The sequence below is a fragment of the Geotrypetes seraphini genome, chromosome 3 (genome assembly GCF_902459505.1).
Source record: "Geotrypetes seraphini chromosome 3, aGeoSer1.1, whole genome shotgun sequence".
Lineage (NCBI taxonomy): Eukaryota > Metazoa > Chordata > Amphibia > Gymnophiona > Dermophiidae > Geotrypetes > Geotrypetes seraphini.
The window spans coordinates 380,476,111-380,501,026 of NC_047086.1; the positions used below are offsets into that span (position 1 = coordinate 380,476,111).

Genomic DNA, 24,916 nt, shown 5'->3' on the forward strand with positions numbered 1-24,916 from the left:
TCTATACATGGAGCAATACATCATCCTCCCTCCCCTTAAATACCTCCTCACCAATAAATACCTCCTGGATGGCCGCGCCTGCCTCTTCCAAACACGCTGTGCAGGGCAGGAGCGACGCTTGCGATCTCAAGCCTCGCCCCGCGCCCTTCCTGATTGGCTGCCGTCAGTTTTCACAATGGCAGCCAATCAGGAATCTAAAGAGATATGAGCAAGTTCTTGGAGAAAAAGTCCAGAGTCTGCTATTCAGACAGACATGGGGAAGCCACTGCTTGCCCTGGGATAAGAAACATAGAATCTTGCTATATCTGGGTTTCTGCCAGGTACTTGTGACCTGCTTTGGCCATTGTGGAACAGGATACTGGGCTAGATGGATCATAAGAACAGCCATACTGAGTCATCCCAATGTTCTTATGAAGTGAACTAAAATAAAAATGCCCAAAAATCAGGAAAAAAGCCAATACTGAAAGGCTTTCCTATGCATATCCCTATCAAAGAAGCCATTATGATTGAAGGGACAGCAACATGATTGCTAATGACTGACATTTCAGTATATAAGCACGCTGCTGAAGCAAAAACATGCAGAAGTAATTGGTAGCACAGGATAAGCCAAACTTGTTTCTTCAGCATCCATTTTCCCCACTTAGATTTGTGGATAGGTGGATTATAAATAATTTTAAATAAATAATGCTCTGAAATACAAACCTAAAACACTAATCTAGAATAAGCAATTTAAAATACCTCCCCCCCAAAATACCTCCGTAGGTCAATATTCAGCTGAAATCCTGAGTCTGAAACATGTTTAGCTGAGAAATATAACTGGATACTATTCATTATTTCCTATTAACCATTAGCTTCTTACCTTTCATAATGCCATGAAGTCCTTGAAGAGCAGCAGAAATCTGGCTAAGTATAGTCGCATAATTTGCCCGAAGCAATCCCTCAGGTTTTATACCTAAAATACCCATAAAGCAACATATAAGCTAAAAATATTAAATAATCCAAAATGTTTACAAATATAATAGTTGTTAAATTTATTTATTTACTGGGATTTATTAACCACCTCTTTCATGAAGAAATTCACCAAAAGCAGTTTACCATACACTGAATAGTAATATGGTACTCTTAATTAAATTGAAAGGAAGTTATAAAAAATTTTTAAAGATATGGAGACCGATGGTTGATTTTTGTAGTGAATAGGCATCATTTTTCTTTGATAATATACATAGGGGGGTGGGGAGATTGGAAGATAAGATGTAGCAAAATTGAAATTTTGAAGGAATATGATAGTTTTAATGATTGTATAGAAAGATGGGAGGGGGAGGGTTTTTAATTAATTTACATATTAAGAATATAATGTATGATGTTCAAGTGTTATACGATAGTATTTCATGTTGTTCTTTTTGTGCACTTGATGTAAGTTTGAAAAAGAATAAAGAAATTAAAAAAAAAAAAAAAAGAAATAAACTTTCTCCCCAAACATTTTCTATTAATGAATTCAGGCTAGCAATTAATCTCTGAAAAGAAATGAACATTCAAAGAAAATGACCAAATCCTCGTCATAGCTGTGGTGCTTGTCAGTCAGTCTCTAGAAACAGAGTGCATTACAGCAAGAAAGGGGAAAGACCATAACTGCAGTCTGATACTGTAGTTATTGCATTTGGTTAACTTATTTTAAACTCTTTCTAATCTGTCCTAATACAAAATGGTCTTATTCATTCTAATGCACTAAAAGTGCAGCCCTTACACCTCACTATCCAAACACGGACACAGATTATGGGCTAGATTCACTAAGCAAACCGATCGTGTACCGATCGGTTTGCGACCCCGACACGATTCACTAACTTCGTGGCCGATCCGATTCCGATCCGCACATGCAAATGAGGGTAAGTGGCATGCAAAGCAGGAAGGACGCAATTCACTAGACTTTTTCAGCAACACCGATTGGCCTGGCCGATCCAAAAAGAAGCGACTGGTGGGGACCAGTCGCTCACAAACTTTCCTGCTCTCTGCCGACTAATCTTGCCCTGCTCAGCTCCAACTCGCCTCCCCTTCCCCGCAGTGTGAGTCCGTGGTTTTAATCCGCGGGTTTAAAGTCCAGTATTGCAAAATGCACTTACGCACCACCAGACTCATCTTCCGACATAACTGAGTCTGACCAGCAGACAAATGTCCAAATGTTTCTGGACAGCACAACAAAGAAAAATGGGGAGACCCAATGATCCACAGTGAAAACAATCCACCGATGAAAACAAAAACTGTGGATAAGGGGCCTCAATAAGATGACGGAGAATTCGCCGCATAAATCCCACAATACGTTTCCAATAAATGCGAATACAAGGACACTTCCAAAAAGCATGTTCTAAACTATTGCGATCCCTCCCACACTTCACACAGATATCAGTAGCAATTCCCCCTCTATAACGTAATTGACATTGGGTATAATATCCCAGCAAAAGCACCCGATAATAACATTCATGCAACCAAGCACATTTTGTCAAGGCAGGGAACCCCCTCAAATTAGCATGCATATCTCACTGCGACAGATCAATGGCTAAATTATCCCCCCAACGTTGGTGATAAACTGTAAGATCTTTGCAAGGTAGCAAACCGCTCAGGGCTTTATAGAGACCAGAGACAAGAGTAAAAAATTCCATCCTCTGGGGCAATGTTTCACCCATGTGTGCACCCAAAAGCGATTTGTCCAGTGATACCCAATAATGTTTTAACTGGCAAAATGCAAATCTGCTACGCCAGCCGTCACCCACTTGGCCCTCATTTTACTCTTTTAAATGATGAAACTTCATTTCAGTCAACATCAGAGCCCATCATCAACAAGCAAATCTTATGTCGGTTCAACAAAAATAATTACGAGCGACAAAGATTTTAAGGATATCAAATAAGAAGGAACAAAGCCAGAATTAGGTTTGGGAAATTTACATAATGTAGCTGAAATTTTCTTGAGCCATTTTGTCCATAATCTGGGAATCAAAATAGAAATGCTTAAATTTATTGCTAAAACACCATTATACTGTAGAACATTCTTCCATGCCCACACAGCTGCACGTTAATTAGAGAACAGTGAAGAATATGTACAAGCATTATCTACATAATCTAATCTAATCCTTAGGTTTGTATACCGCATCATCTCCACGTTCGTAGAGCTCGACGCGGTTTACAGTAGGAGAAATAGGAAGGAACTACAACAGAGGGTTAGAGGTAGAAGTGTGAAGAAAATTTAGAGGACTTGGGATGCCAAGATATAAGAGTTTCCTTGATTCCTAAGTTGGAGGGAGACTTACATTTTTTGAAAAAAGCCAGGTTTTCAGATGTTTGCGGAAAACTTGGAGAGAGCTCAAGTTCCGAAGAGGGGAGGTAAGGTTGTTCCAGAGCTCAGTGATTTTGAAGTGGAGGGAGGTCCCTAGCTTTCCTGTGTGGGAAATGCCTTTTAGCGAGGGGAAGGATAGTTTTAATTTGTGGGAGGATCTTGTGGTATAACACCAATTCAAACACTTTTATTTAGCATCTTTTGTTCTATACAAATATTCAGTAACAATTCTTTTTCACTGGCTGCTACCTAGATTTGGAAGAACATTAAAATGTCTAGTTGATGCTACAACAAATGTTGCTGGAGAGGAGAGACATTGTTGATTTGACTTCTAGAGCGGGACGGTTGTTCCGCCAATGTTGGCAGTCCTTTAGCTTTACTTTTACCTCTTATGTTCAACGTCAAATTTGGGATTCCTAAAGTTGTTCCTTTATTCATTTCTTTCTATCCCCAATATGTCTGCCTATGTATTTTAGTTTTGGTTGCCGCTGCTGCTATTAGGGGGTGGGAGGGTGGTTGGGGAGGTGGGTTTGGAGTTGGTTTGAGATAAGATGTTCATTCTATGTTATCTTGTTCTTTGCTTTGTCTTGCTTCTAATAAAAATGATTTAAATATAAAATGTTTATTAAGAGGGGATGTGCGTGGGTATTATTTTATTCATCTCATAATATGTATGAATTAATTAATATTTTTGATGTATTAGGTTGGTGTCAGCATAGCTATCGCTAGCAATCAGCATTTTCAGTTGGCATAACTTATGTCAGCAAAGGCCTATGGGAAATGATATCAATCTGACTTTGGCATGTGAATGTAGATAGACCCTGAGTGTAGGTAGACTGTTTCTTATAACCCAAAAAGACTGTTTTAAGTAGCCCTGATTGAAACATGATTAGCTAAAAGGTGTTAATGTCTGATTAAGAGGGTGCTTAGGACAATGGGTCCAGGTGCACAGATAACTAAAGTTAATCAGAAACTATTGTCAGAGGCATACTGGAAATTACATTTGACCATAGCCTATTCTTCGGCTGTCTAGCACAAGTTTACTAAGGAGGGGGAGATTTAACTTCTATTGAAGCTCAATAGTTTTCTATATCCAGAATAAGATTCCAAGCTATAAAAGCCTCCTCTCTGCAACGCACAAAAATCTATCTATCGCTCTCGCTCTCTCTTTCTCTGTCTATCCTTCTCTTTATCTATAGAACACGAAGCTTGGACCATCACCCCATCCCCCTTTTCTCTCTCTCTGCCTTTCCCTGGAACTTCAGGCTTCTATGTCTCTCTTTTCCTCTGAACTCTGTAAGGCAGGGAAACTGCGTTGCTCTCTCATTAATTGTAATGCTTAATTGTAATGCTTATAAATATTGCTTTTCTGTAAGCCTATTTCTATAATATATTCTTTATGCAATCATCTCTGGCTGTGCCTTTTTGATTCTACTTCCTGGTGAATATTCAGTGAGGGAACTGAACCTGGGACCTGGCGTGTGTAAGGGCGCCTCTCAAGTGACCCCACCAACCATATATTGTGGGGGCCACTAACAAACCTTACAGTTGGATTTTCTGAAACGGGTAGGGAGGGATTGGGAGGGTTTTCTATTTTAATTATAATTGTTTTACATATTAGATGTATTACATAATATCCAAGATATTATAGAATATGAATATAAGAATGATATGTTATACTTAAAGTGTTACATGAAGGAAAATCAAGTGTGTATTTATAAGATCATATGACTTTTTCTGATACACTTGTTGTAATATGCAAAACTGAATAAAGAAAAACCACCCCCTGGATGCTTACTTGGTAAGGCAAGAAGTTCGATGTAGGTCCTTAGTTTTTCAAAAGTAGTCGCCATCCTTTTCATATCATTATGGAGTTCCAGGTTTCTGGTTCTCAAGGCAGATGTGCAAAGTGAGAATGCGCACTCTTCCTCTAAGCTAAATGGTCAAAAGCATGTGTAAAATGTCAGCCTTCCCAAACAAAGGCACAAAATGTTTATACACTGAATGAGTTCTCCTGTTTTAATTTCTCTTAATTTTACAGAAACCCTCATAAAAAGTGTCCCTGTGTAACACACAACAACTCTGGCCAGGGAGTTTGCTCGTTTTAACTCATAATGAAAAAGCTTGGATCACAGAATCAAGCCGCATTCTTCCTTTGCCAATATCACAAAAAAACTGGAAATATGCTGGAAACAAAGCATTAAAAAAAAAAAAGATATGTTGATCAAATGCAGGTGGCACGAGAAAAGAGATACACAATGCTAGTTCTTGTGGGTTGCAAACTGGTCTAGTTCCAGAATACCTGCAATGAATATTTTATCATACAAAAATTTAAAAAAAAACACCCCACAACAAAAGCTGAAGAACCGCTCAGAATGAAAGAATGAATATTTATCAAACATATCTGCATGCTTTTGGGCTGGAAAGCAGGCAAATTTGCAGCCCTGAGGAACAGAATTGTACAACTCTGCATCAAAACAAGGATTAATAAGGTATCAGAGTGGGCAGAGAAAGCACAGTTGCTTTTCTATAACAGGCGTTATTCGAGGACAGCAGGCAGTTATTCTTACATGTGGGTGACATCATTTAGGGAAGCCCCGATGCAGATGATCCAAAGTGCACAGTGATTTTTAAGAACTCTGGGACAACTCGCGCCATGTGTGCTTTGGTGCTCATATTCACCCTTGCTTCGCAGCATCTTCAGGTCAGTCCCAAGCAAAGAAGTCACCAAGGGGAGGTAGGTGGGTCATGAGAATATTTGCCTGCTCTTATTTAACACCTGTTATCCTAGGACAAGCAGGCAGACCTTTTCACTTGTGGGACTCCCTAGCTGCCAGGGTCATGTCTCTGAGAGTGATGGAGAAGCACCGTGAGCCCAGCAAAACACAGAGGCCTGGAGGGAGAGTGGCTTCTAAATAGAGAATGGACAGCCTGGTTGAATCTACTTTCTTGGTTGGCATGACAACAGTAATGCAATGTCAATGTATGGACTCAGGCCCATGTGGCTGCCTTGCAAATGTCTTCAATGGGGGGGTTGAACATAGATGAGTCACAATGGCAGCCATGGCCCAAGTTTTATGTGCTGTGACAAGGCCTTCCAAGGGCAGGCCAGACTGGGCATAGGCATAGGCAAAGGAGATACAGTCTGCAAGCCATGTGAAGATGGTCCTTTTGGTGACCAGGGCTCCAAGTCTGTTTGAGTCAAATGAGATGAACAGCCGAGTGGAGGTTCTGTGAGGTTTGGTGTAAACTAGATAGTAGGCAAGAGCTCGTCTGCAGTTCTAGGTATGAAGTGCCACATCCCCTGGGCAACAGTGAGGCTTAGGAAAAAAAAGACTGCAAGCACAACGGCCTGATTAAGATGGAAGTCTGAGACAATCTTTGGGAGGAATTCTGGATGAGTCTAGAGGATGACTTTATTGTAGCAGGTCGTATAAGGAGGATCCAACATACGAGCTTGCAGTTTACTAACCCATCTTGTAGATGTAAAAGATATAAGGAAGGACACTTTCCAGGTAAGGTATTTGAGAGAAGTCAAAAGAGGCTCAAAAAGGTGCTTCTTCAGGGCAGAAAGAACTACATTATAATCCTACGGGACAGCTGGAGGTTTGATTGACGGTCTGGTATGGAGCAATCCTTTCATGAATTTGGAAAGTAAGGATGCCTAGACAACGACTTTCCATCCAGTAGTCAAGCAATGTCACAGTGAAGGAGACGAACACTAATGGATGATAGTTGGATCAATTTATTAGGCGATACAAAATGACTTGACTAGCAGAGGGGATCAACTTAGCAGATAATCTGAGAGAATGGTAAGATGATCACTGTTGGAAGGAACGAGAAGAGGAGCTGTGCTCTGTTGATGAGATTACATGGTTTAATCATGAGGCTGAGTGGCCTACATGTGTGTCAGTAGCAGACGCTGATGATGGTCGACATCCATGCGCATCTATGCCCATGGGGTTTACCAATGTCATGCAGACAATAAGGTTTGACTCCCAGAAGTCCGAGATGGGTGCCTTAATGGAGAGTCCAGACAGCGCTCGGACTGAGCTGAGGCTGAGGGCTGTATGGCAGGAGTTAGTACAGCGTGCACAAGCAGGAGCCCAGGAAGCTCATTCTGCAACAGAATAAGGAGCTGTTCCAGCAGAGATGGCACAGACACCAGTACTTGCACAGGTGCCATGTGCACAGATTGCATCAGGTGTCCCCACAGAGGAGGCTTGCCTTAGAGATGAATCCGATAGACAGTATGGTGATCTGATATCAGCATGCCGGTGCTTAAGTGTGTGCAGGAGGAGAGGATGAAGGAGATGATGCCCTGGAGGGCGAGCCATGTTTCTGCTTGCTGGTCTGCTTCCAAGGCTCCCTGAGGGAGGGCAATGTCAACAGTGTCGGTGTGGAACGGCGACAGAGTCACCTGGCATATTATCTCTTCAGGTGTCAGACTGTTGTTTAGGTAGAACTTCCTGGCTGGCAAGTGGCCTCTGTGGAGAGTGAAGAGCAACGCGGGTAGGCAATACACAAGTTGTGTGGGCATCTCTGCCAATTTGGGCCACTGCAGGCCACAGAACTCTAGAGAAGTCTATGACTTGCAGGTGTAGAATTGAAAAGTCCAGGGAGACCACATTAAGAGCAGGTTTCCCACACCAAGCTGAAAGACTGGGCTGACAGGGCAAGAAGGAGCAGCTGATAGCTCGGTAAGAGGAAATAAAAATCCAATAGTAAAAAAAAAAATGCAGGTGGTTCTTGTTAGCTCTGTGGAATGAAAAGAACTGCAGATACTGTGAAGCAGAGGCACACATAAGCACAGATGCACGCATAGCACTGGAATTCCCGGAGCTCTTAAAATGTACTTTGGACGTCCATATTGGGGCTCCACTAAACGACCACCCACATGTAAGTAGGTCTGCCACCTTGTCCTAGGATAACAATTATAAGCTAAGGAATGAATGTGAAATCATTTAGAAGCCTCCAGTCTCCTACTTCCGTAGCTCCACCCAATTAGCTGTCAATATTGGATCATAATAAAATATAACATTCAGAATGGGTATTGGTGTGTAAGCTTTTTTGAATATTTGTCTACTAGTAAATGAAGAGGAGTTTGGTTCAGTATCAGGTCATTTTTCCCCATTAAACAGTTTTTCAGTTCATTTCACGTGTGTCAATAAAAAGTTTTAATGTTTGTTACATTTTAACATCTTAATCAATTTACATGTGTTAATTTGTAGATCATCTTTCCACCTAAACATACCTCTTCTCTCCCCCTACTCTTTATCTCAGTGGGTAACACTCTCATCCTCCCTGTCTCGTCAGCTCACAACCTCAGGATCATCTTGGACTCCTCTCTTTTTCTCTGTACAAATCCGACTGCCAAAACCTGTCATTTCTTTCTCTATAATATCACCAAAATCCAACTCTTCCTCTGTGAACATACTACTAAAACCCTTATCACCTCGACTACTGCAACTTGCTTCTCATAGGTCTTCCACGTAACCATCTCTCTCCCCTTCAATCTGTTTACAATTCTGCTGCATACATTATATTCTTCCAGAGTCACTATATTCACATCACCCCTCTCCTCAAGTCACTTCACTGGCTCCCATCCATTTCAACATACAGTTCAAACTCCTCTTATTGACTTACAAGTGTATTCATTGCAGATCCTCAGTATCTCTCCTCTCTTATCTCTCCTTATACTCCTCCCTGGGAACTCCGTTCATTGGGCAAGTCTTTCTTATCTGTACCCTTCTTCTCTACTGCCAACTCCAGACTATGGTTCCGATGCTCTAAAGTCACCATAAAAATCCTGTGAGCCATTGTATTGGTGGTAAATTTTCCGATTTCAAAACAATGGCAAATGATCCAAAAACTTTGCATGCAAATGAGGTCTTCGGAAATACCATCTGATCAATCAATGGAGAAAGCAACTGACCCTTGCGCAGAATAGTTACCGGAAATGTGTGCTTGTGCCAGGAAAAGCTACGTTGTAGACATGCAGATCATAAGGCAAGTTTTACGGTAGCGCATCATAGGTGCATGTCATAAGTGTCACTGGGGGGGGGCAGAGAACTACCAGCAAACCATGCAAATTTATTTTTTTTTTTTATTTTAACTTACACCATGTAATCATGAGCTCCACACCTGCTAGTATATGCTTTTAACATTTGCAGTTCAACAATATCAGCACCTCCAGGCCTGTCGGTAATTTTGGAGCATTAAAGTTCAGTGTTTTCATTTTGCGCATCACCCAGCAATGTCTAGCAATTGCCCGGTGTGCTCATTTTAATATTAATGAGCTTGTTGTACTCTATTCCCATACTATTCTCGAAGGCTGCTATGAGACACAAAAAAGACCACGCAGAGTCATTTTGTGCATTGGAAGCTAGAACACTTATATGCTAGAACTGGTTTAGGGACAAATGTTAAAGGCACGGTAAGTTTCGAGCATCAGGACCTAAACTCCTCTCTTGCTGCACCATATGCCCGGAATAAACTGCCTGAATCAGTATGTCAAGCTCCATCCCTGGCAGTATTCAAATCCAGGTTAAAAGCCTCCTCTTTCAAGGTTGCTTTTAGCTCTTAACCCCTACTCACTTGTAAAGTACCTAACCCCCTACTTGTCCTGTTTGCCTTTTTGATTAGATTGTAAGCTCTAATGAGCAGGGACTGTCTCTTGAATGTTTTAATGTACGGTACTGCGTACGTCTAGCAGCGCTAAAGAAATGATTAGTAGTAGTGAATCAACAGGTTAAATATTTGCGAACATTAAATTTAAGGCATGCTAATAAGCCAACTGTGCACTAATTAATACCCATCACCATTACCTACTGGTCCATTTCCCCAAAAAGCTTTCAGCACCTCTGGATTTTAAAACATCTTTATCATTGCTTATAGCCCCATGAGACTGAAAAAAGTTACATAATGGATGATTTGCCATGCTTGCTAATACTTCTGGGAATTAAAAGTTGTATTACGTTCAATCACAGAAACACGATCCTGTTAAGCAAAAATGATCAATTCTACCAAAAACCTCCAATCCACACGCCTTTCCATGCATCGTTTACCTCAGTCATCTACAATTAGGTTTAACCAATTTGTGTTTTGTTTCATCGGGTGTTATGTGAACCGTTAACAACTGGTATCCGGTAACACAGTATTGACTGGTCCCATCTGAACATTTTGGGCTGCTTTTACGAAGGCGTGTTAGCGGGTTTAACGCGCCCGACTTTTCATCACACGCTAACCCCCGCGCTAGCCGGAAAACTACTGCCTGCTCAAGAGGAGGCGGTAGTGGTGGTTTAGCGCACGTTAAACCGCTAACGTGCCTTCGTAAAAGGAGCCCTTTGTGTACTAAGCAATTGTAATTTAAAAGAACATAAGCAGTGCCTCTGCTGGGTCAGACCAGAGGTCCATCACGCCCAGCAGTCCGCTCACGCGGTGGCCCATCAAGTCCAGGACCTGTACTGATCTATACCCTTCTATCCCCTTTTCCTTCAGGAAATTATCTAATTCCTTTTTGAACCCCAAAACCGTACCCTGTCCTATCACACCCTCTGGAAGCGCATTCCAGGCATCCACCACCCTTTGCGTGAAGAAGAATTTCCTAGCATTGGTTCTGAATCTGTCCCCTCTTAATTTTTCCAAATGCCCTCTCGTTCTTGTAGTTTTCTAAAGTGTGAAGAATCTGTCCCTCTCCACTTTTTCTTTGCCCATAAGAGTTTCCCAAGAATTTAGCTTTAGAAAGCCGATATTAAGACAGTGTACATCAACGAGTGAACGTTGGATCCAAAAACAGACATGTTTTATAAATCCCTGAAATCCGTATTTTTTTGAACTCTCACACTTAACTGCATTTCTGTCCTTAAAGCGCCACAGAGGGGTTTGAAGTTTTTGAACTCTTAGAAATCAGATTCTGGTTCAGGATGTTGGAACTTAGAAATCTTTTTACAAAAGTGCGCTAGCGTTTTTAGCGCGCACGCTACCCGAAAAACTACCGCCTGCTCAAGAGGAGGCGGTAGCGGCTAGTGCGCGCGCTAAAACCACTAGCGCGCCTTTGTAAAAGGAGTCCTAATAGTTTTCCTAGATTATTATATGCTTGTTTTTCTTCATTCTAGTAATCAAGGATTTCAATCATTATGTGGATTTGAGATGGATTAGCTTAAGTATTTTCTTTGGGTATAGATTATGTATTACTTGCTCTTAGCTAATATTTTCTTTTCTGTACAAGATTAATTCTTGATATTGTATGTTTAAAAGTGATAAATTTAAAAAGAAGAAAAAAAAAAAAAAGAGACATATGTTTTCCCTAAACTGGAAAGTAAATTTGTAATCCCATCACCTACGTCTCTTTTTTTAGTACCTTTTTAACTGGTACGGAAGAATCTTCCCAAGAAAACATACATAGGATGATAAATGTTCTGAGAATGTTTTCAGTTGCACAGCGGTTTCCTAAAAAAAGAAAGAGAACCAATTTGATAGGGCTACTTGTAAACAACTATTTATTTTTCTTTCCCGACTAGGAAAGAAATGATTAAAGCCAGAAGTCAACTTACTAGTACAGTCACAGTGTCCTCTGTGATGCTTTCAAACAAGCGAACCATTCCTTCCTCCAGAGGGCGCACATATGAAGCATTTTCATGAAGGTACTGTGAAAACTTAATAGGGGAAAAACCTTCATTTTATGAAGTCTGCAAACAAATTTGGGATAGAACACCTTAAAATAAACTGACCCAGGGTTCTTTACTACACAGTAAAAGTCTTGTTGAAGTTAATAATTACAAAGGATACTTAACTTAGCATTTTAACCTCATCATATATGCCAACTAGATTCGCATGATCTTCTTAGCTACATACAATCATTTCTGAGCAAAGGCTAATAACTGCAAGGTTCCTCTTTTGAAGTGCTTCAGTCTTCTGCTACAGCCTCTGAAGGAAGCCTTGTATTTCTTAGGCTCTCAATGACATGCTAAAAAATCAGATTTAAATCAGAAAACATAACACCTGTGAAGGATCTAAAGGGTGCCTCCACATAGGACCCACCATGTATAAAACTAAAACTTCCAATGCCAGATTCCACCACCTTCCTGGATCGGTATAATTGAATGTTGCTACTCCTTGGGTTTTGGCCAGGTACTAGGTACCTGGATTGGACACAGTGAGAACAGGCTACTGGGCTTGATGGCCAACTGGTCTGACCCAGTAAGGCTATTCTTATACACTTCTTCTTTGATCAATCACCTTTTATAAGCCTTGCTATATCTCTAAATACCGCCATTGTCACGGAAGTCTTCTTTAAGCTAAATACACTTTGATAACAACTGGAGTCCTAAGATTATGGACATGAGATGGAGATATAAGTGAGAGTTTCCCATGTTTGGATGATAGTTCTTGCGCATAAAGCTCTCCAAAGAAACAGGAATTCAGAACAGAAGGGATCAGAATCTTAGTTGGTTTACAATGAGGGATCAGGAAACCAAAACAAAAGTTTACTCCAAAACAGTTTTCAAGATTAAAAGCACAAAATATAGATATTCTTTTGTCATGGAAGAATAAGCAACTTTACAGAAACGTCAACCTTACAGGAAGCAGGCATTCCAGAGAAACTTTAGCTCTGATCCAGTACCGGTAGTATTTGCATCATTAACACTTCACTATTATTGGTGCCAACGACACACTGGCTATCTGTTATACTGCACAGATAGAAAGCTCTATGATCTCTTACTTAAACAATAAGGTAGTACACTTCCCCCTCCCCATTCACGGTTTCAGTAATCGCAATTTCACATATTCGCGATTTTTGGGGGGAGGGGGAAAAAGAAAAAAAAAAACATCCTTAAGTCTTCCCCCCGGCATCCCGGCCTTACCTGATGGTCTAGCGGGCTTTCGGGGCAGGAGCGATCTTCCTACGCTCCTGCCCCGTGCAGATCGCCATTAGGAAATAGCTGTAGGGAGTTCCCGTCGTAGTCTCGAGAGACTACGGGAACTCACAGCAGCCATTTCCTAATGGCGATCTGCATGGGGCAGGAACGTAGGAAGATCACTCCTGCCCCGAAAGCCTGCTAGACCACCAGGTAAGGCCGGGAAGGCGGAAGGGAGGCGGGGGTGGGTCAGAGCCGGATATTCATGGTTTTTCGCCATTCGCGGTCCAGCTCTGCCCCTATCCCCCGCGAATCCGGAGGGAGAAGTGTACATCATTGTCCTCCAATATAGTGAATAAGACCAAAGAACCTCTACATACCACTAGTTGGTGGAAGAGAGAATTCTAGCCCTCCCAAACGCCAATCGGATCCAACTAAAGAGGCAAAATATCTATCTTTTACCCACTTGACTACCTGTCTACCACCATCTAGTTAACCCCATCATTAACACATCACTACTTGGAAACTTAAGTAATACTACTTATTTTTATAGCGTTACCATATGTACACAGCGCTGTACAGAGTCACGAAGAAGGCAGACCCTGCTCGAATGAGCTTACAGTCTAAACATACAAGACAAACAAATAGGATGCCATGGATACAGTTAAGGAGAATGGTTAATTGCTGGTTAGGTTAGTGGGCAGTGAGGAATGGGGTTATGGATTGAAGGCTATATCAACAAGATAGGTTTTCATTCTGGTTTTAAACAAGGTAAGGGAAGGGGCATAGCGAACAAGCTCAAGTAGTTTACTCTAGGCATAGGGGTGAGCTAGATGAAAGGAATGAAGCCTTGAATTGTCAATGGAGGAGAAGGGTACAGCTAAGAGTGGCTTATCTGAGGAACGGAGTTCTCTTGGAGGTGTATAAGGAGAGAGGAGAGATATTGAGGGGTATAAGGAGAGAGGAGAGATATTGAGGGGCAGAAGAATGAACACACTTGTAGGTCAGCAATAGGAGCTTGAACTGTATGTGAAGGTAGATAGGGAGCTAGTGAAGTGATTTAAGGAGAGGGGTGATATGAGTGTAGCAAGGTTGGTAGAAGATGAATCGTGCAGCGGAGTCTTGCACCGATTGCAGGGGGGAGAGGCAGCACAGTGGGAGACCAGTTAGAAGTAGATTGCAGTAATCTAAGCCTGAGATTACGAGTGTGGACAAGGGTCCGGGTAGTGTGCTCAGAGAGGAATGGGGGAATTTCAGTGATGTTGTAGAGACAGAAGCGACAGGCCTCAGCAGTTTGTTGGATGTGAATAGAAAATGAGAGGTTGGAATCGAAGACAACTCCGAGGTTGCAAGCAGAGGAGACTGGAAGGATGACAGTATTATTTGCAGAGATGGAGATTGGAGGGAGAGGAGCAGAGGGTTGAGGAGGAAAGAGGAGCAGCTCAGTCTTGGACATTAACTGTCAGTCACCAAATACTTAGCCTATTACATAAAAAGACAACTTCGAATGAAGCTAGTAACTAAATACTCCAAACAAAGCGACACTCGTCAAAGCTCTTATTATTCAGCACTTTCTTTCACTTGTATTCTTCTTCTTCTAGCTTGCTTCAATAAATAACTTCATCATTCATTCATATATTAGAAATATTTCTCACAATCTTCCATTCTTTAATTGACCTCAGGGCTACACTTGAATTATCTATTTCATGTACAATTCAAGTATTTTGTAGCAAGCCTACTAATTAGAACAGCACGGAGAGTGTGGTGGTCTGATCTAAATGGGGACTTTCCTTGAAACAGCTAATAGTGAAACGCAAATTCACGTCAGAGTCCCTCCTTGCTGCTAATTAAGATAAGTGCTATCGGCTTAATATTAATCTTATAAAGTGCTTGACTAAGTCTGACCGATGAGGAGGCTTGTTACAAAATACTTGAATTGTACATGAAATAGATCATCCAAGTGTAGCCCTGAGGTCAATTGAAGAATGGAAGATTGTGAGAAATATTTCTAATACAGTGGAACTTTGGTTTATGAGCATAATTCGTTCCAGAAGCATGCTCGTAAACCAAATTACTCGTATATCAAAGCGAATTTCCCCATATGAAGTAAGGGAAACTCGCTTGATACGTTCCCACCAACCCCCACTTCCCGAGGCCAGCAGCACTGCTCCACCCCCTCTGAGAACTGGCATCGCCCCCCCCCCCCTGTGCGAACCGGCTCCCTCCGCCTGAACAGCACTCAGCCTTACCCCATCTGGCATCAGCACGCAAACCACAGGATGTGCCAGTGCAAGAAGTTCCTGCTTCTTGCCTGGGCCTTGAGCATTTGCGCATGCTCAAGGCCTTCTGGATCTTGCTATCTCCGAGATTCTCAGAGATCTCCGAGAATCTCAGAGAGAGCGAGAACCAGAAGGCCTTGAGCATGCGCAGATGCTCAAGGCCCAGGCAGGAACTTCTTTCACCGGCACGTCCTGTGGGCTTTGTACCGGGGTTCATAGACAACGGCGCAAAAGACAAAGGCGTGCCTGGACAATTGAGTGCAGTGCGGAGGTGCGCGCCGCTCAAAATTACTGTTTTTAGGGGCTCCGACGGGGGGTTTTGTTGGGGAACCCCCCCCCACTTTACTTAATAGACATCGTGCCGCGTTGTGGGGGCATTGTGGGGGGTTTGGGGGGTTGTAACCTCCACATTTTACTGTAAACTTAACTTTTTCCCTAAAAACAGGGAAAAAGTGAAGTTTTCAGTAAAATGTGGGGGGTTACAACCCCCCAAACCCCCCACAATGCCCCCACAACGCGGCACGATGTCTATTAAGTAAAGTGGGGGGGATCCCCCCCTCCACGCCCCCCCCCCGTCGGAGCCCTAAAAACAGTAATTTTGAGCGGCGCGTGCCTCCGCGCTGCGCTCAATTGTCTGGGCACGCTTTTGTCCCGGCGCGCTTTTGACCTGACACCGTGTACCGGTGTCAGATGGGGTAAGGCTGAGTGCTGTTGGGGGGAGGGGTGCTGGTTCACACGGTGGGGGGGGGATGATGATGGTTCTCGGGGGGGGGGGGATGCTCGCAAATCGAGTCACGCTCGGTTTGCGAGACAAGATTTGCGAGAATGTTTTGCTCGACTTGCAAAACACTTGCAAACAGTGTTACTCGCAAACCGAGGTTTGACTGATGACGAAGTTATTTATTGAAGCAAGCTAGAAGAAGAATCCAAGTGAAAGAAAGTGCTGAATAATAAGAGCTTTAATAAGTGTCACATTAACTGTCAGTGCACATTACCTACAACTTTAATAGCTAACGCAGCTTAGTAAACAGGCCCAACAATGTCCTATTAGAAACTGGTTAAAAGCCACTTCAATCTACAGCATAAAACCCTTAACATTTTACAAAAGTTGAGTATCATATACTGGATAAGGACACAACAGTTTAGACTGCAATTATATCAGCAACATACGACTTTCAGCAAATCACTTAACTTTCCTGTTTTCAAGCTTAGACCGAACATAGCTTTAAGCCAGGACATTTTATTTATTGAAGTTTAACCTTTTCATGAAGAGATTCACCCAGAACAGTTTACAATCTATTGAATTGTAATCAGGCATTCTTAAGTATTTTCTCTATCTGTCCTGGCAGGCTCACAATCCGACTATGGTACCTGGGGTATTGGTGGGTTAAGAGACTTATCCAGAGTCACAAGGAGCAGACTGGGATCAAACTTGCAACCTCAGGATGCTGAGGTAACAGCTCTAACCACTAGGCCACTCCTCCACATTATTTCTGTACAAGGAAAATTAGCATATTTATTTGCAATGGTATGACAATACTACATCTGCATTTCCTTCTAAAAGGCATTTTATCCCATGATCATCTTGAGGGACAGAGGTCTCTCACTTTGCTTTTTTCCCTTCCATACAATTCTATCTTATCCCTACTGTTCTTTACTTAGTAAAGAATGCTTGATGAAAAAGCAAAAGATTGACTATGCATAAGACATCTACCGTATTTTCACTCATATACCGCGCACCCGTGTAAAACGCGCACACGGGTATAGTGCGCGGGAAACTGTAATTTATGTAAAGAAATTTTTATATACCGCGCACACCCGTATACCGCGCATGCCGCCCCGACTCTCCCGTCGCCGCCCGACTCTCCTTTCGCCCACCCCAACTCTCCTCTGGCCGCCCCGACTCTCCTTTCGCCCGCCCCGACTCTCCTCTCCCCCTTGAAGTCCTGTCCCCACCCTGAAAGCCTGATGCCCCCCCCAACGTCCGATTCACCCCCCCGCAGGACTGCTCGCACCCCCACCCCAAAGGACCACTCGCACCCTCACCCGCACCCCGAAGGACCGCTCGCACCCCCACAGCCTCCCCACCCCTCCCCCATCATGGAGAAGCTGCCTACCGTTGTCCTGCTGCTTCCTCTGCCGGCGGTTCCGCCCTTTCTCTGAGCCCTGCGTCTGCGCTGCTTCCTCTTCCGGCGGTCCCACCCTTTCTCTGACGTCAGAGAAGAGGAAGCAGCGCAGACGAAGGGCTCAGAGAAGGGGCGGGACCGCCGGCAGAGGAAGCAGCAGGACAACGGTAGGCAGCTTCTCCATGATGGGTGGGGTGGGGATGCGAGCAGTCCTTCGGGGTGGGGATGCGGGTGCGAGTGGTCCTTCGGGATGGAAGTGCGAGCGGTCCTGCGGGGTGAATCGGACGTCGGGGGGGGGGAACTATGTAAAAAAAATGTGTACAACGCGCTCACGAATATAACGCGCAGGGTTATACTCGGTTTGTAAAATCGTGTAGAACGCACGCGTTATATGCATAAAAATACGGTAGTTTAGATTTTCTTACTTGTAACAATTTTTTATTGAGCACAGCAGAAACAGAGAAAATGACTACAACAGAGAACACAAGGGTGCACCAAAAGCCATACATCAAATATACCCCCAATCCCCAGAGTCCCCCCACCACCACCCAGGAAGGGGAGATAAGCTGGGAAGAGGCCACCCCAAGGCCGCGAACCCCTCACCACTCAGTAGAAATCAAATAGGCAAAGTATTAAGAATCAAACTGCAGTTTAGGAGACAAAGAGTAAATATAAGGACCCCACACCTGCAAAAAAAACTTCAACTGCCTCAAAGAATGACACGCCCGACTCCTCTCAAGCAACATCAATGTATGCAAACGGTTACACCAAGCCCAATAAGAAGGAGCACGATCCGAAACCCAGTCCCCCCCAAATAATTTTCTTAGCCACTAAGCCAGCCTTCCTCAAAAATAACCGACCTACCTCTGGGGGAAAGCGAAAAGCCTCATATTTGTCTAACAGAAACCCCGCCGGAGTGAGAGGTATAGAACGGCCTAACAGAATAGTTTAGATTTTCTTAATGGTTCCCTCCAGTGACGTAGCAAGAGAGGTGCCCAGGGCGGTGATGCTCCCTTCCCCCCCCAACGCTCCTTCCCTGCCCCCTCCTGCTGCACATGCGCCGTTTCCCTTCCCCCGTACCTCTGTAACATTCCTGGCACGAACAATCCCCCAAGCTGCTGTCGCTTCCAAGGCGCGGGTCCAGGAAGCGATGTTAGAGGAAGAGCTAATGCTGACAGGACAGCAGCTTGGATGTTGCTGCTCGCTAGGAACGTTACAGAGGTATGGGGGAAGGGAAGCTGCACGCACGCGGGGGGGGGGGGGGGCGCGGAGAGGATGGGTGCCTGCGCCCTCACCAAGAGAGCACCTGGGGTGGATCGCCCTCTCCCCTTTCTATGCCACTGGTTCCCTAAGACGAATAGCTAATCCCCATAATAAAACTTACCTTCTGATTTAATGGTGAGATGATGTCGATGGCCGAATCAATGGGGAAAATCTGGACTCTCTGCTCCGTGTAAGTATGGAAGTTCAGGAGAGCTGTAACAATATCCTGAACGAAAGCCAACGCCTGGCCAGCAATGTCTCGCACCTTTAGCTTTAATAGAGACCAAGATTTTACTGTCCCTTCAATCATGACATTGAAGATATGATATGCATTACATACATAAAGAAAGATACCTTTAATGAGCAATCATTATGTAGGCTTTTTAAAATTACTGTTCACTTGTCAAAGGAAAAACCAGAATTCAGTGGGAGAATTCGCGGAATCCAGTCAGGCAGCCGCTCAGCACTGAACAGCAGCGCCAAAGCGTGCTCCTGCTTGGTGCTGCTCAGCGGCTGAAGAAACCAGAACTCAAGGCAGCCACTGACTGACCGGGTTAGAAGCAGGGCAGGAGCATGGAACGCTTGCTATTGCCCGCTGTACCTCTGGACCACCAGGGATCAGCAGAGCCTGGTGGCAGCCTGCAATAAGTCTGGGAGGGGGGCGCTGGCCCGAACATAAACCGAGACCCTCATTTTTGGGCCAATTTTTGGGCCTAAAAATCCCGGTTTATATTTGAGTATATACGGTAATATAGGAGATTACAGCTGCTCTATCTTAGACAACTGGTAACTGAATTCAATGATTAAAAAAACCCCAAACAAATCTTTGATGTGGCAACAAGAGTCTTGTCTGCTGATCAGACTCCTACCATCTACAACATTCTTCCATCATGTGTCCAGCTGCTCAAACATCTGTTATGGCAACAGATTCATCCATCGTGGCTGGCATCAAGGAATATTTCCAACATTTAATAGACACACATCTCTTTCGTATGACAATTTTGGCTATTAGTTATATAATTCCATTTGTATTTCATCTGCATCTGGCAGATTCTCTTTGTTGTAAACTGCTCTGAACTGTTAAGGTATAGCGGGTTATAAATAAACTAGTCTTGAAGCCCGTTACATTAACAGGTGCTAGAATATATGTCTGTCTGTGTTTCTTTCTTTCTGTCTCACTCCCTCCCACTGTCTTTCTCTCTCCCTGGCCCCCTTTCTCTATCCCTCTACCTGCCCCTGTGTCTTTCTTCCTTTCTTTCTGTCTTCCTCCATCCTGCTGTCTGTCATTTTTTCCCTGCATTTCCTTGTGCAGCAGCAACAGCATTTCCCTCCCCCCCCCCACTTCCCCGTGCAGCTGCAGCAGCAGTGGTATTTCCCTTCCCCTCCAGGTCCCTGTGCAGCAGTAGCAGTATTTTCCCCCACCCCCCTTCCCTACTCTTACCACGATGTGGCCTGCTCCTTTTGGCCCCTCCTCCTTCCTGCGGTCTAGCCTGCTCCAGGGGCCCCTCTTCCCTTATTGCGTTCCTGGCAGGCAAGCCCAGCTTCTCCCTGCATGTTACCTTTTTTTTTTTCATTCTGTTGCCTCCCTCGCGTGGCTGCCTGCCTGCCTGGTCTCATTGAGCGGTTCGCGGCTGGAGTCTTTTTTGGCGGCGCTTCCCTGCCCACCCCGCAGTCTGGCCTGCTCCAGGCGAATTTTTTTTTTAAGTTTAAAAGTGTTGCAGCGGCTCCTCTCGATCCCCAATAGCATCGGAAGCCTTCTCCGACGCTGGTGCGGCTCGTGAGAGGAGCCGACACCGCAATCTTGTGGAGAGCAGGGAGTTCAGCGCTGGCAGCCAGTCCTGCCGGCGAGTGTAGGTAGGTGCACTCCTGCCGCCACAGACCTACTGATCATGGATCAGAGATCATGGAACACGCAGGTAAGAGTGCGCATGCCCGTCTAGGGTTTTATTATATTCGATTATTATTATTATTTTCCTGGTCATCCATTATACAGTTTAGGTTCTCTTCTACGCCCATGTCTGAAAGTCAATCAAATTGTCTTCCTAGATGGTGTGGAAACATAGGCAATTGAATCTTTGGGAAGGTTGTACCAAAACTAAATCAAAATGAAAGGCTCTATTTGTGATTTACAAAACATTTGTACAGAATATTGTCCCTTTTTATACTTTAATAAAAATCTGTTTACTACTTGGGATCTAGCTAGGTACTAGGTAGTTGGGTTGGCCACTGTTGGAAACAGGATATTGGGCTTGATGGACCTTCAGTCTGTCCCAGTATGGCAATTGTTATCTTATTTAAATATAAAATCATTATTTTGAATGGATTGTAGGAGGGGCCTTTATGGTTTTCTGTTTTTGGGTGTTCACGGGCGAGTCTCATCCTCCCCACTTTTCTTTTTTCCTCTCTTTTCTTCTGCCTTTTATATTTACTTCCCTGCTTCTTGGTTCATTGATCGAAGGGGAGGGGAGATTCTGGAGGGGATTTTGGGGGTTGCTGCTTGCCTTCTTTTTGTTTCCTTAATTGGGGATCTCTTGTCATGGCATTTTGGTTTGGAAGGTTGGGTTGGTCAAAGGTATTTGGGATGCTGGATATGTACACGGTAGGAGGAGGGGGAGACTGGAGCGGCTTATAACTGCATTTTGCTGTTCTGGTGTTGAACGGGGTTTGTTTTCTTGCTGGCCTCTTGTTTCTTCCTTTTTGGGTATTTGCCATTGTTTGCTGTTGGGAGGTGGTCTAGGGGTTCTGGGGCGCAAACCAAAAAACAAGTGACAAGCAATGGTCTGTATTAGTTTGTTTACTGTTGTTTTTTGTGCTGTCCTCAATAAAAACTTTTTGAAATTAAATATAAAATCATAAGTGTTCGAGTTTGTGCAAATAAAGACAGAATCCGCGGGGACAGATTAGAGGTGGGGACAAACTTTGTCCCCGTGTCATTCTCCAGCTCCAAAAAGAGTGCTTTCATATGTACATTTGGTGTTCATATACACTGTATACAATAAACAGGTTTAATGAGAACCTTTTCTGAAATGTTGCATTTTTGGTCATTTAAGTGCTCTAGCTCCCGTTTTTTTCCCCGATTCATTGTAGGGCAATTCTTCTTCACACTATGGTAAGTTTTCAGTTTATTCTTTTGTACAAATAACATATGTAATCCCTCTGTTCTTGCTTATACAACTGAACACTAAGAACAATAGAAATGAAGCAGTAAAGGGAAAAAGTAACAATAGAAAAAAAAAAACCCCAGAAAAAAATTGAAAAGAAACAGCCCAAATCACGTTTATTCAAAAATAAAAATTTAAAGACTTATTCAAAACACACATTTTTTTCAATGTGACTTTTACATTACATTACTAATTACCTGATGTCGCCTATTATGGGATGGGACATTAAGGGCATTAAGCTCACAGGACCCTGCAAAACCAATAAAATCTGGTAAAAAAACAGCAGCAGCAGCAGCAAACTATTTCTAAACAGTGCGGTTAGATTTCATTCCCAAGGAAATAAGCATCTTTAAAAGTTCCTCGTGCTCAGCTTCGCCTGCCAATTGAACAGACCATAGTTAAAACCCTAACTTTCAATAAGCTTGGGGAAACCAAAACCTGTTCACAAAGAATTTCTAACTTTGAAGCTAGGCAGATTATTGCTCACGTGATGGGTTTGTTAGAACCAAAGCTGAAGGTGCAAGGCCTGAAAAGTGGTAGAGGCCAGCATTTTGACAGATTTTGGACATGCTTGGAATAGACATGAAGACAGTGGTAGGAAAAGAGTATGGGAAGGGACAGCTGGTGCTGAGCTGCATAACGAATTTCACCTGTGAGGTAGATAGGCCACTGTCTAGGCCTACCTCGGTAATGAGACCTCGAACACTATATACTGGTTTCAATAAGTATATATTTATTTATCCAATCAATAACAGCTTACAGGAATAAATCATTTAGTATATAGCGTAACAGAAGGTGGCTCAGAAGGTGACCTCTAGGCCTAGAGGTCCTCTGATGTCTGTTCTGACCTCTCCCTTCTAAAGGCCTGTTTTTTATACATTTCTTAGTGGCCAACACCACGTTGGTTCACATCACATGATACATCCTTATTGGTTATTTACTTATGCATTACTGCCTGGCTACATTCATTTATTGGCTATTCTCCTCTACGTCATGTTATATGTTTTACTCTGTTTTCCGTAAAGCCTACCTTTTCCCCGAAATGCCTGTTTCCCCACCATATTAGTATTTCCAAGCACATGCCCCCCTCCCAACTTTAAACATCTCCGATACTTTCTATTAGATGATTTTTCTTATGAATTCTTCCTTCTGAGAATTCTGTCTTCTGACCACGGTCTGTTTATCTCTTTATGGTATCTGGCTGGGTGGGCCTTGGTGTAAAACCACAGCTAGCCCACAGCCTCAGGACCTGTTGCTTTTTCTCTAGTTTTAGTAGCTAATTGAACTCATAAAACAGCGTATTTCTCCATCTTTGCATGCTCTTCAGTTAATGGTGAAATATCTTTCCATAGTTAATCTACTGTTTCTATCATCTGCAGAGATAGATAAGGTAGATGTCAGTTGCAGGGGTTGAGGGCAGTTTTTCTGTAAAGAGTAAAGTGATCTTTGTCCTTATCCCATCCCCCTTCACCTGGCTTGCTAATGTCAGGACTTTCCGGGATGTATCCCACTTCACCTGGCTTGCTAATGTCAGGACTTACAGGGACCAGAGCCTCCATGCTTTATTCTCTCTCATCCCCTCTTCAAAGCCCCTCCAGGTGGCTTTGACCCCTGTTCATTCGGTGAGGAGTTAGTTTGTATCAGAAACTGTTCATTATGGGCCGGGGCTATGTGCTAGGAATCACCCATGGAAAAGGAAAGAGACAAGTACCCACCCTTGCTATGCTATCAAGGACAGAGCAGTATAACATGTCGTAGTGTACATATTACATAAAATAATAAGCTAAGCTGTTAATAATTCAGATATTTATGCAAAGCAGAAATCATGCAAGCATTTGAATGCTACAAAGCCTTATACCTGTCAGGCCGTGATAGAAACATCAGCATAAATTGCCGATATCGGAGGAGGAGGAGGAGGTAACGGCTCTTGAGAAAGAACCTCAGGTGATGTGGTTTCAGAGGGAGGGGCGTCACTATTAGCAGAGTCACATTCATTAAACCGAGCACAGTCGTTAAAACGATTGTGTATTGGTAACATAGGCAAGTATTCACCTTCAATCGTGAGGGGGTTAAGAGGCAGGATATCTGGGCAACTAGCATTTGTTGGGACACCGATGTGGTAGTACTACGTACAAGGCTGATGCAGCAGGGGACACAGCAAGGTACAAGCAAAAAAAAGAGACACAGGATACCTAAGAAGATCAAAATAGGGCGTAAGACACCTATGTCAGGGAACCAGGAAGTGAACCAATCAGGTGCAACTCCACTCCATGATTGTACAGGGACATGCGCGACCTCCCTCATACTATCAGTAATATCCTTCACAACTTGGCCTATTTCATCAATGTGCAAACAGCAATTAGGCAAATTAAATTTACCACATACGCCTCCTTCGGTGGCCAGTAAATAATCCAGAGCTAAGCGATTTTGGTAAATGGCATTTCTGAGTTGATCATCATGGGCTGCCAGAAGATTTAGGGCAAGGGAGGTAGCATTTGTAATGGTTTCTACCACTGCCTGGAGTCGAATAAGCCTATTCAACATGTAAATTGGGGTACGATATCCCCACATGCCATCAGCTGCCCACGTGGCAGGCCCATAATAACTGATAATGCGAGCAGGGGGCCATTCTTTATCTGTCCAGGTACCAATTTGCAAGTTATTACTAATATCTACAGCCCGCTTAGATCGGCTGAGGGATTGGTACACTTGGAATTTTAGGTGGTCTGCATGTGCAAGAGGGAGTAGAAAGAAGCTGGGACGAATTATACCTAAGGCACAGGATCCTTCCCAGTTCTTGGGCAACCAAATATATGCTTTGTTCTCACATATCCAATACAGACCATCTGGAGCTGGCCAATTAACTAATGCATGGGGACCTTTCTGGAGCTTAGAATAACGG

General features: G+C 43.4%; 1 protein-coding gene across 3 annotated transcripts in view; it reads right to left on the reverse strand.

Annotated features, from left to right (window-relative positions):
- The window catches only part of PPP1R21 (protein phosphatase 1 regulatory subunit 21), a 113,121-nt gene that overhangs the window by 55,411 nt on the left and 32,794 nt on the right, over positions 1–24,916 (reverse strand). For all 3 annotated transcript variants that reach the window (XM_033937745.1, XM_033937744.1, XM_033937746.1), the window contains exons 8-13: positions 22,212–22,264; positions 18,975–19,124; positions 11,881–11,982; positions 11,688–11,776; positions 5,124–5,260; positions 860–952 (exon numbers count right to left, since the gene is read on the reverse strand). In XM_033937745.1, coding sequence (XP_033793636.1) covers positions 860–952; positions 5,124–5,260; positions 11,688–11,776; positions 11,881–11,982; positions 18,975–19,124; positions 22,212–22,264 — 624 coding nt within the window. The remainder of the gene's footprint in view (positions 1–859; positions 953–5,123; positions 5,261–11,687; positions 11,777–11,880; positions 11,983–18,974; positions 19,125–22,211; positions 22,265–24,916) is intronic.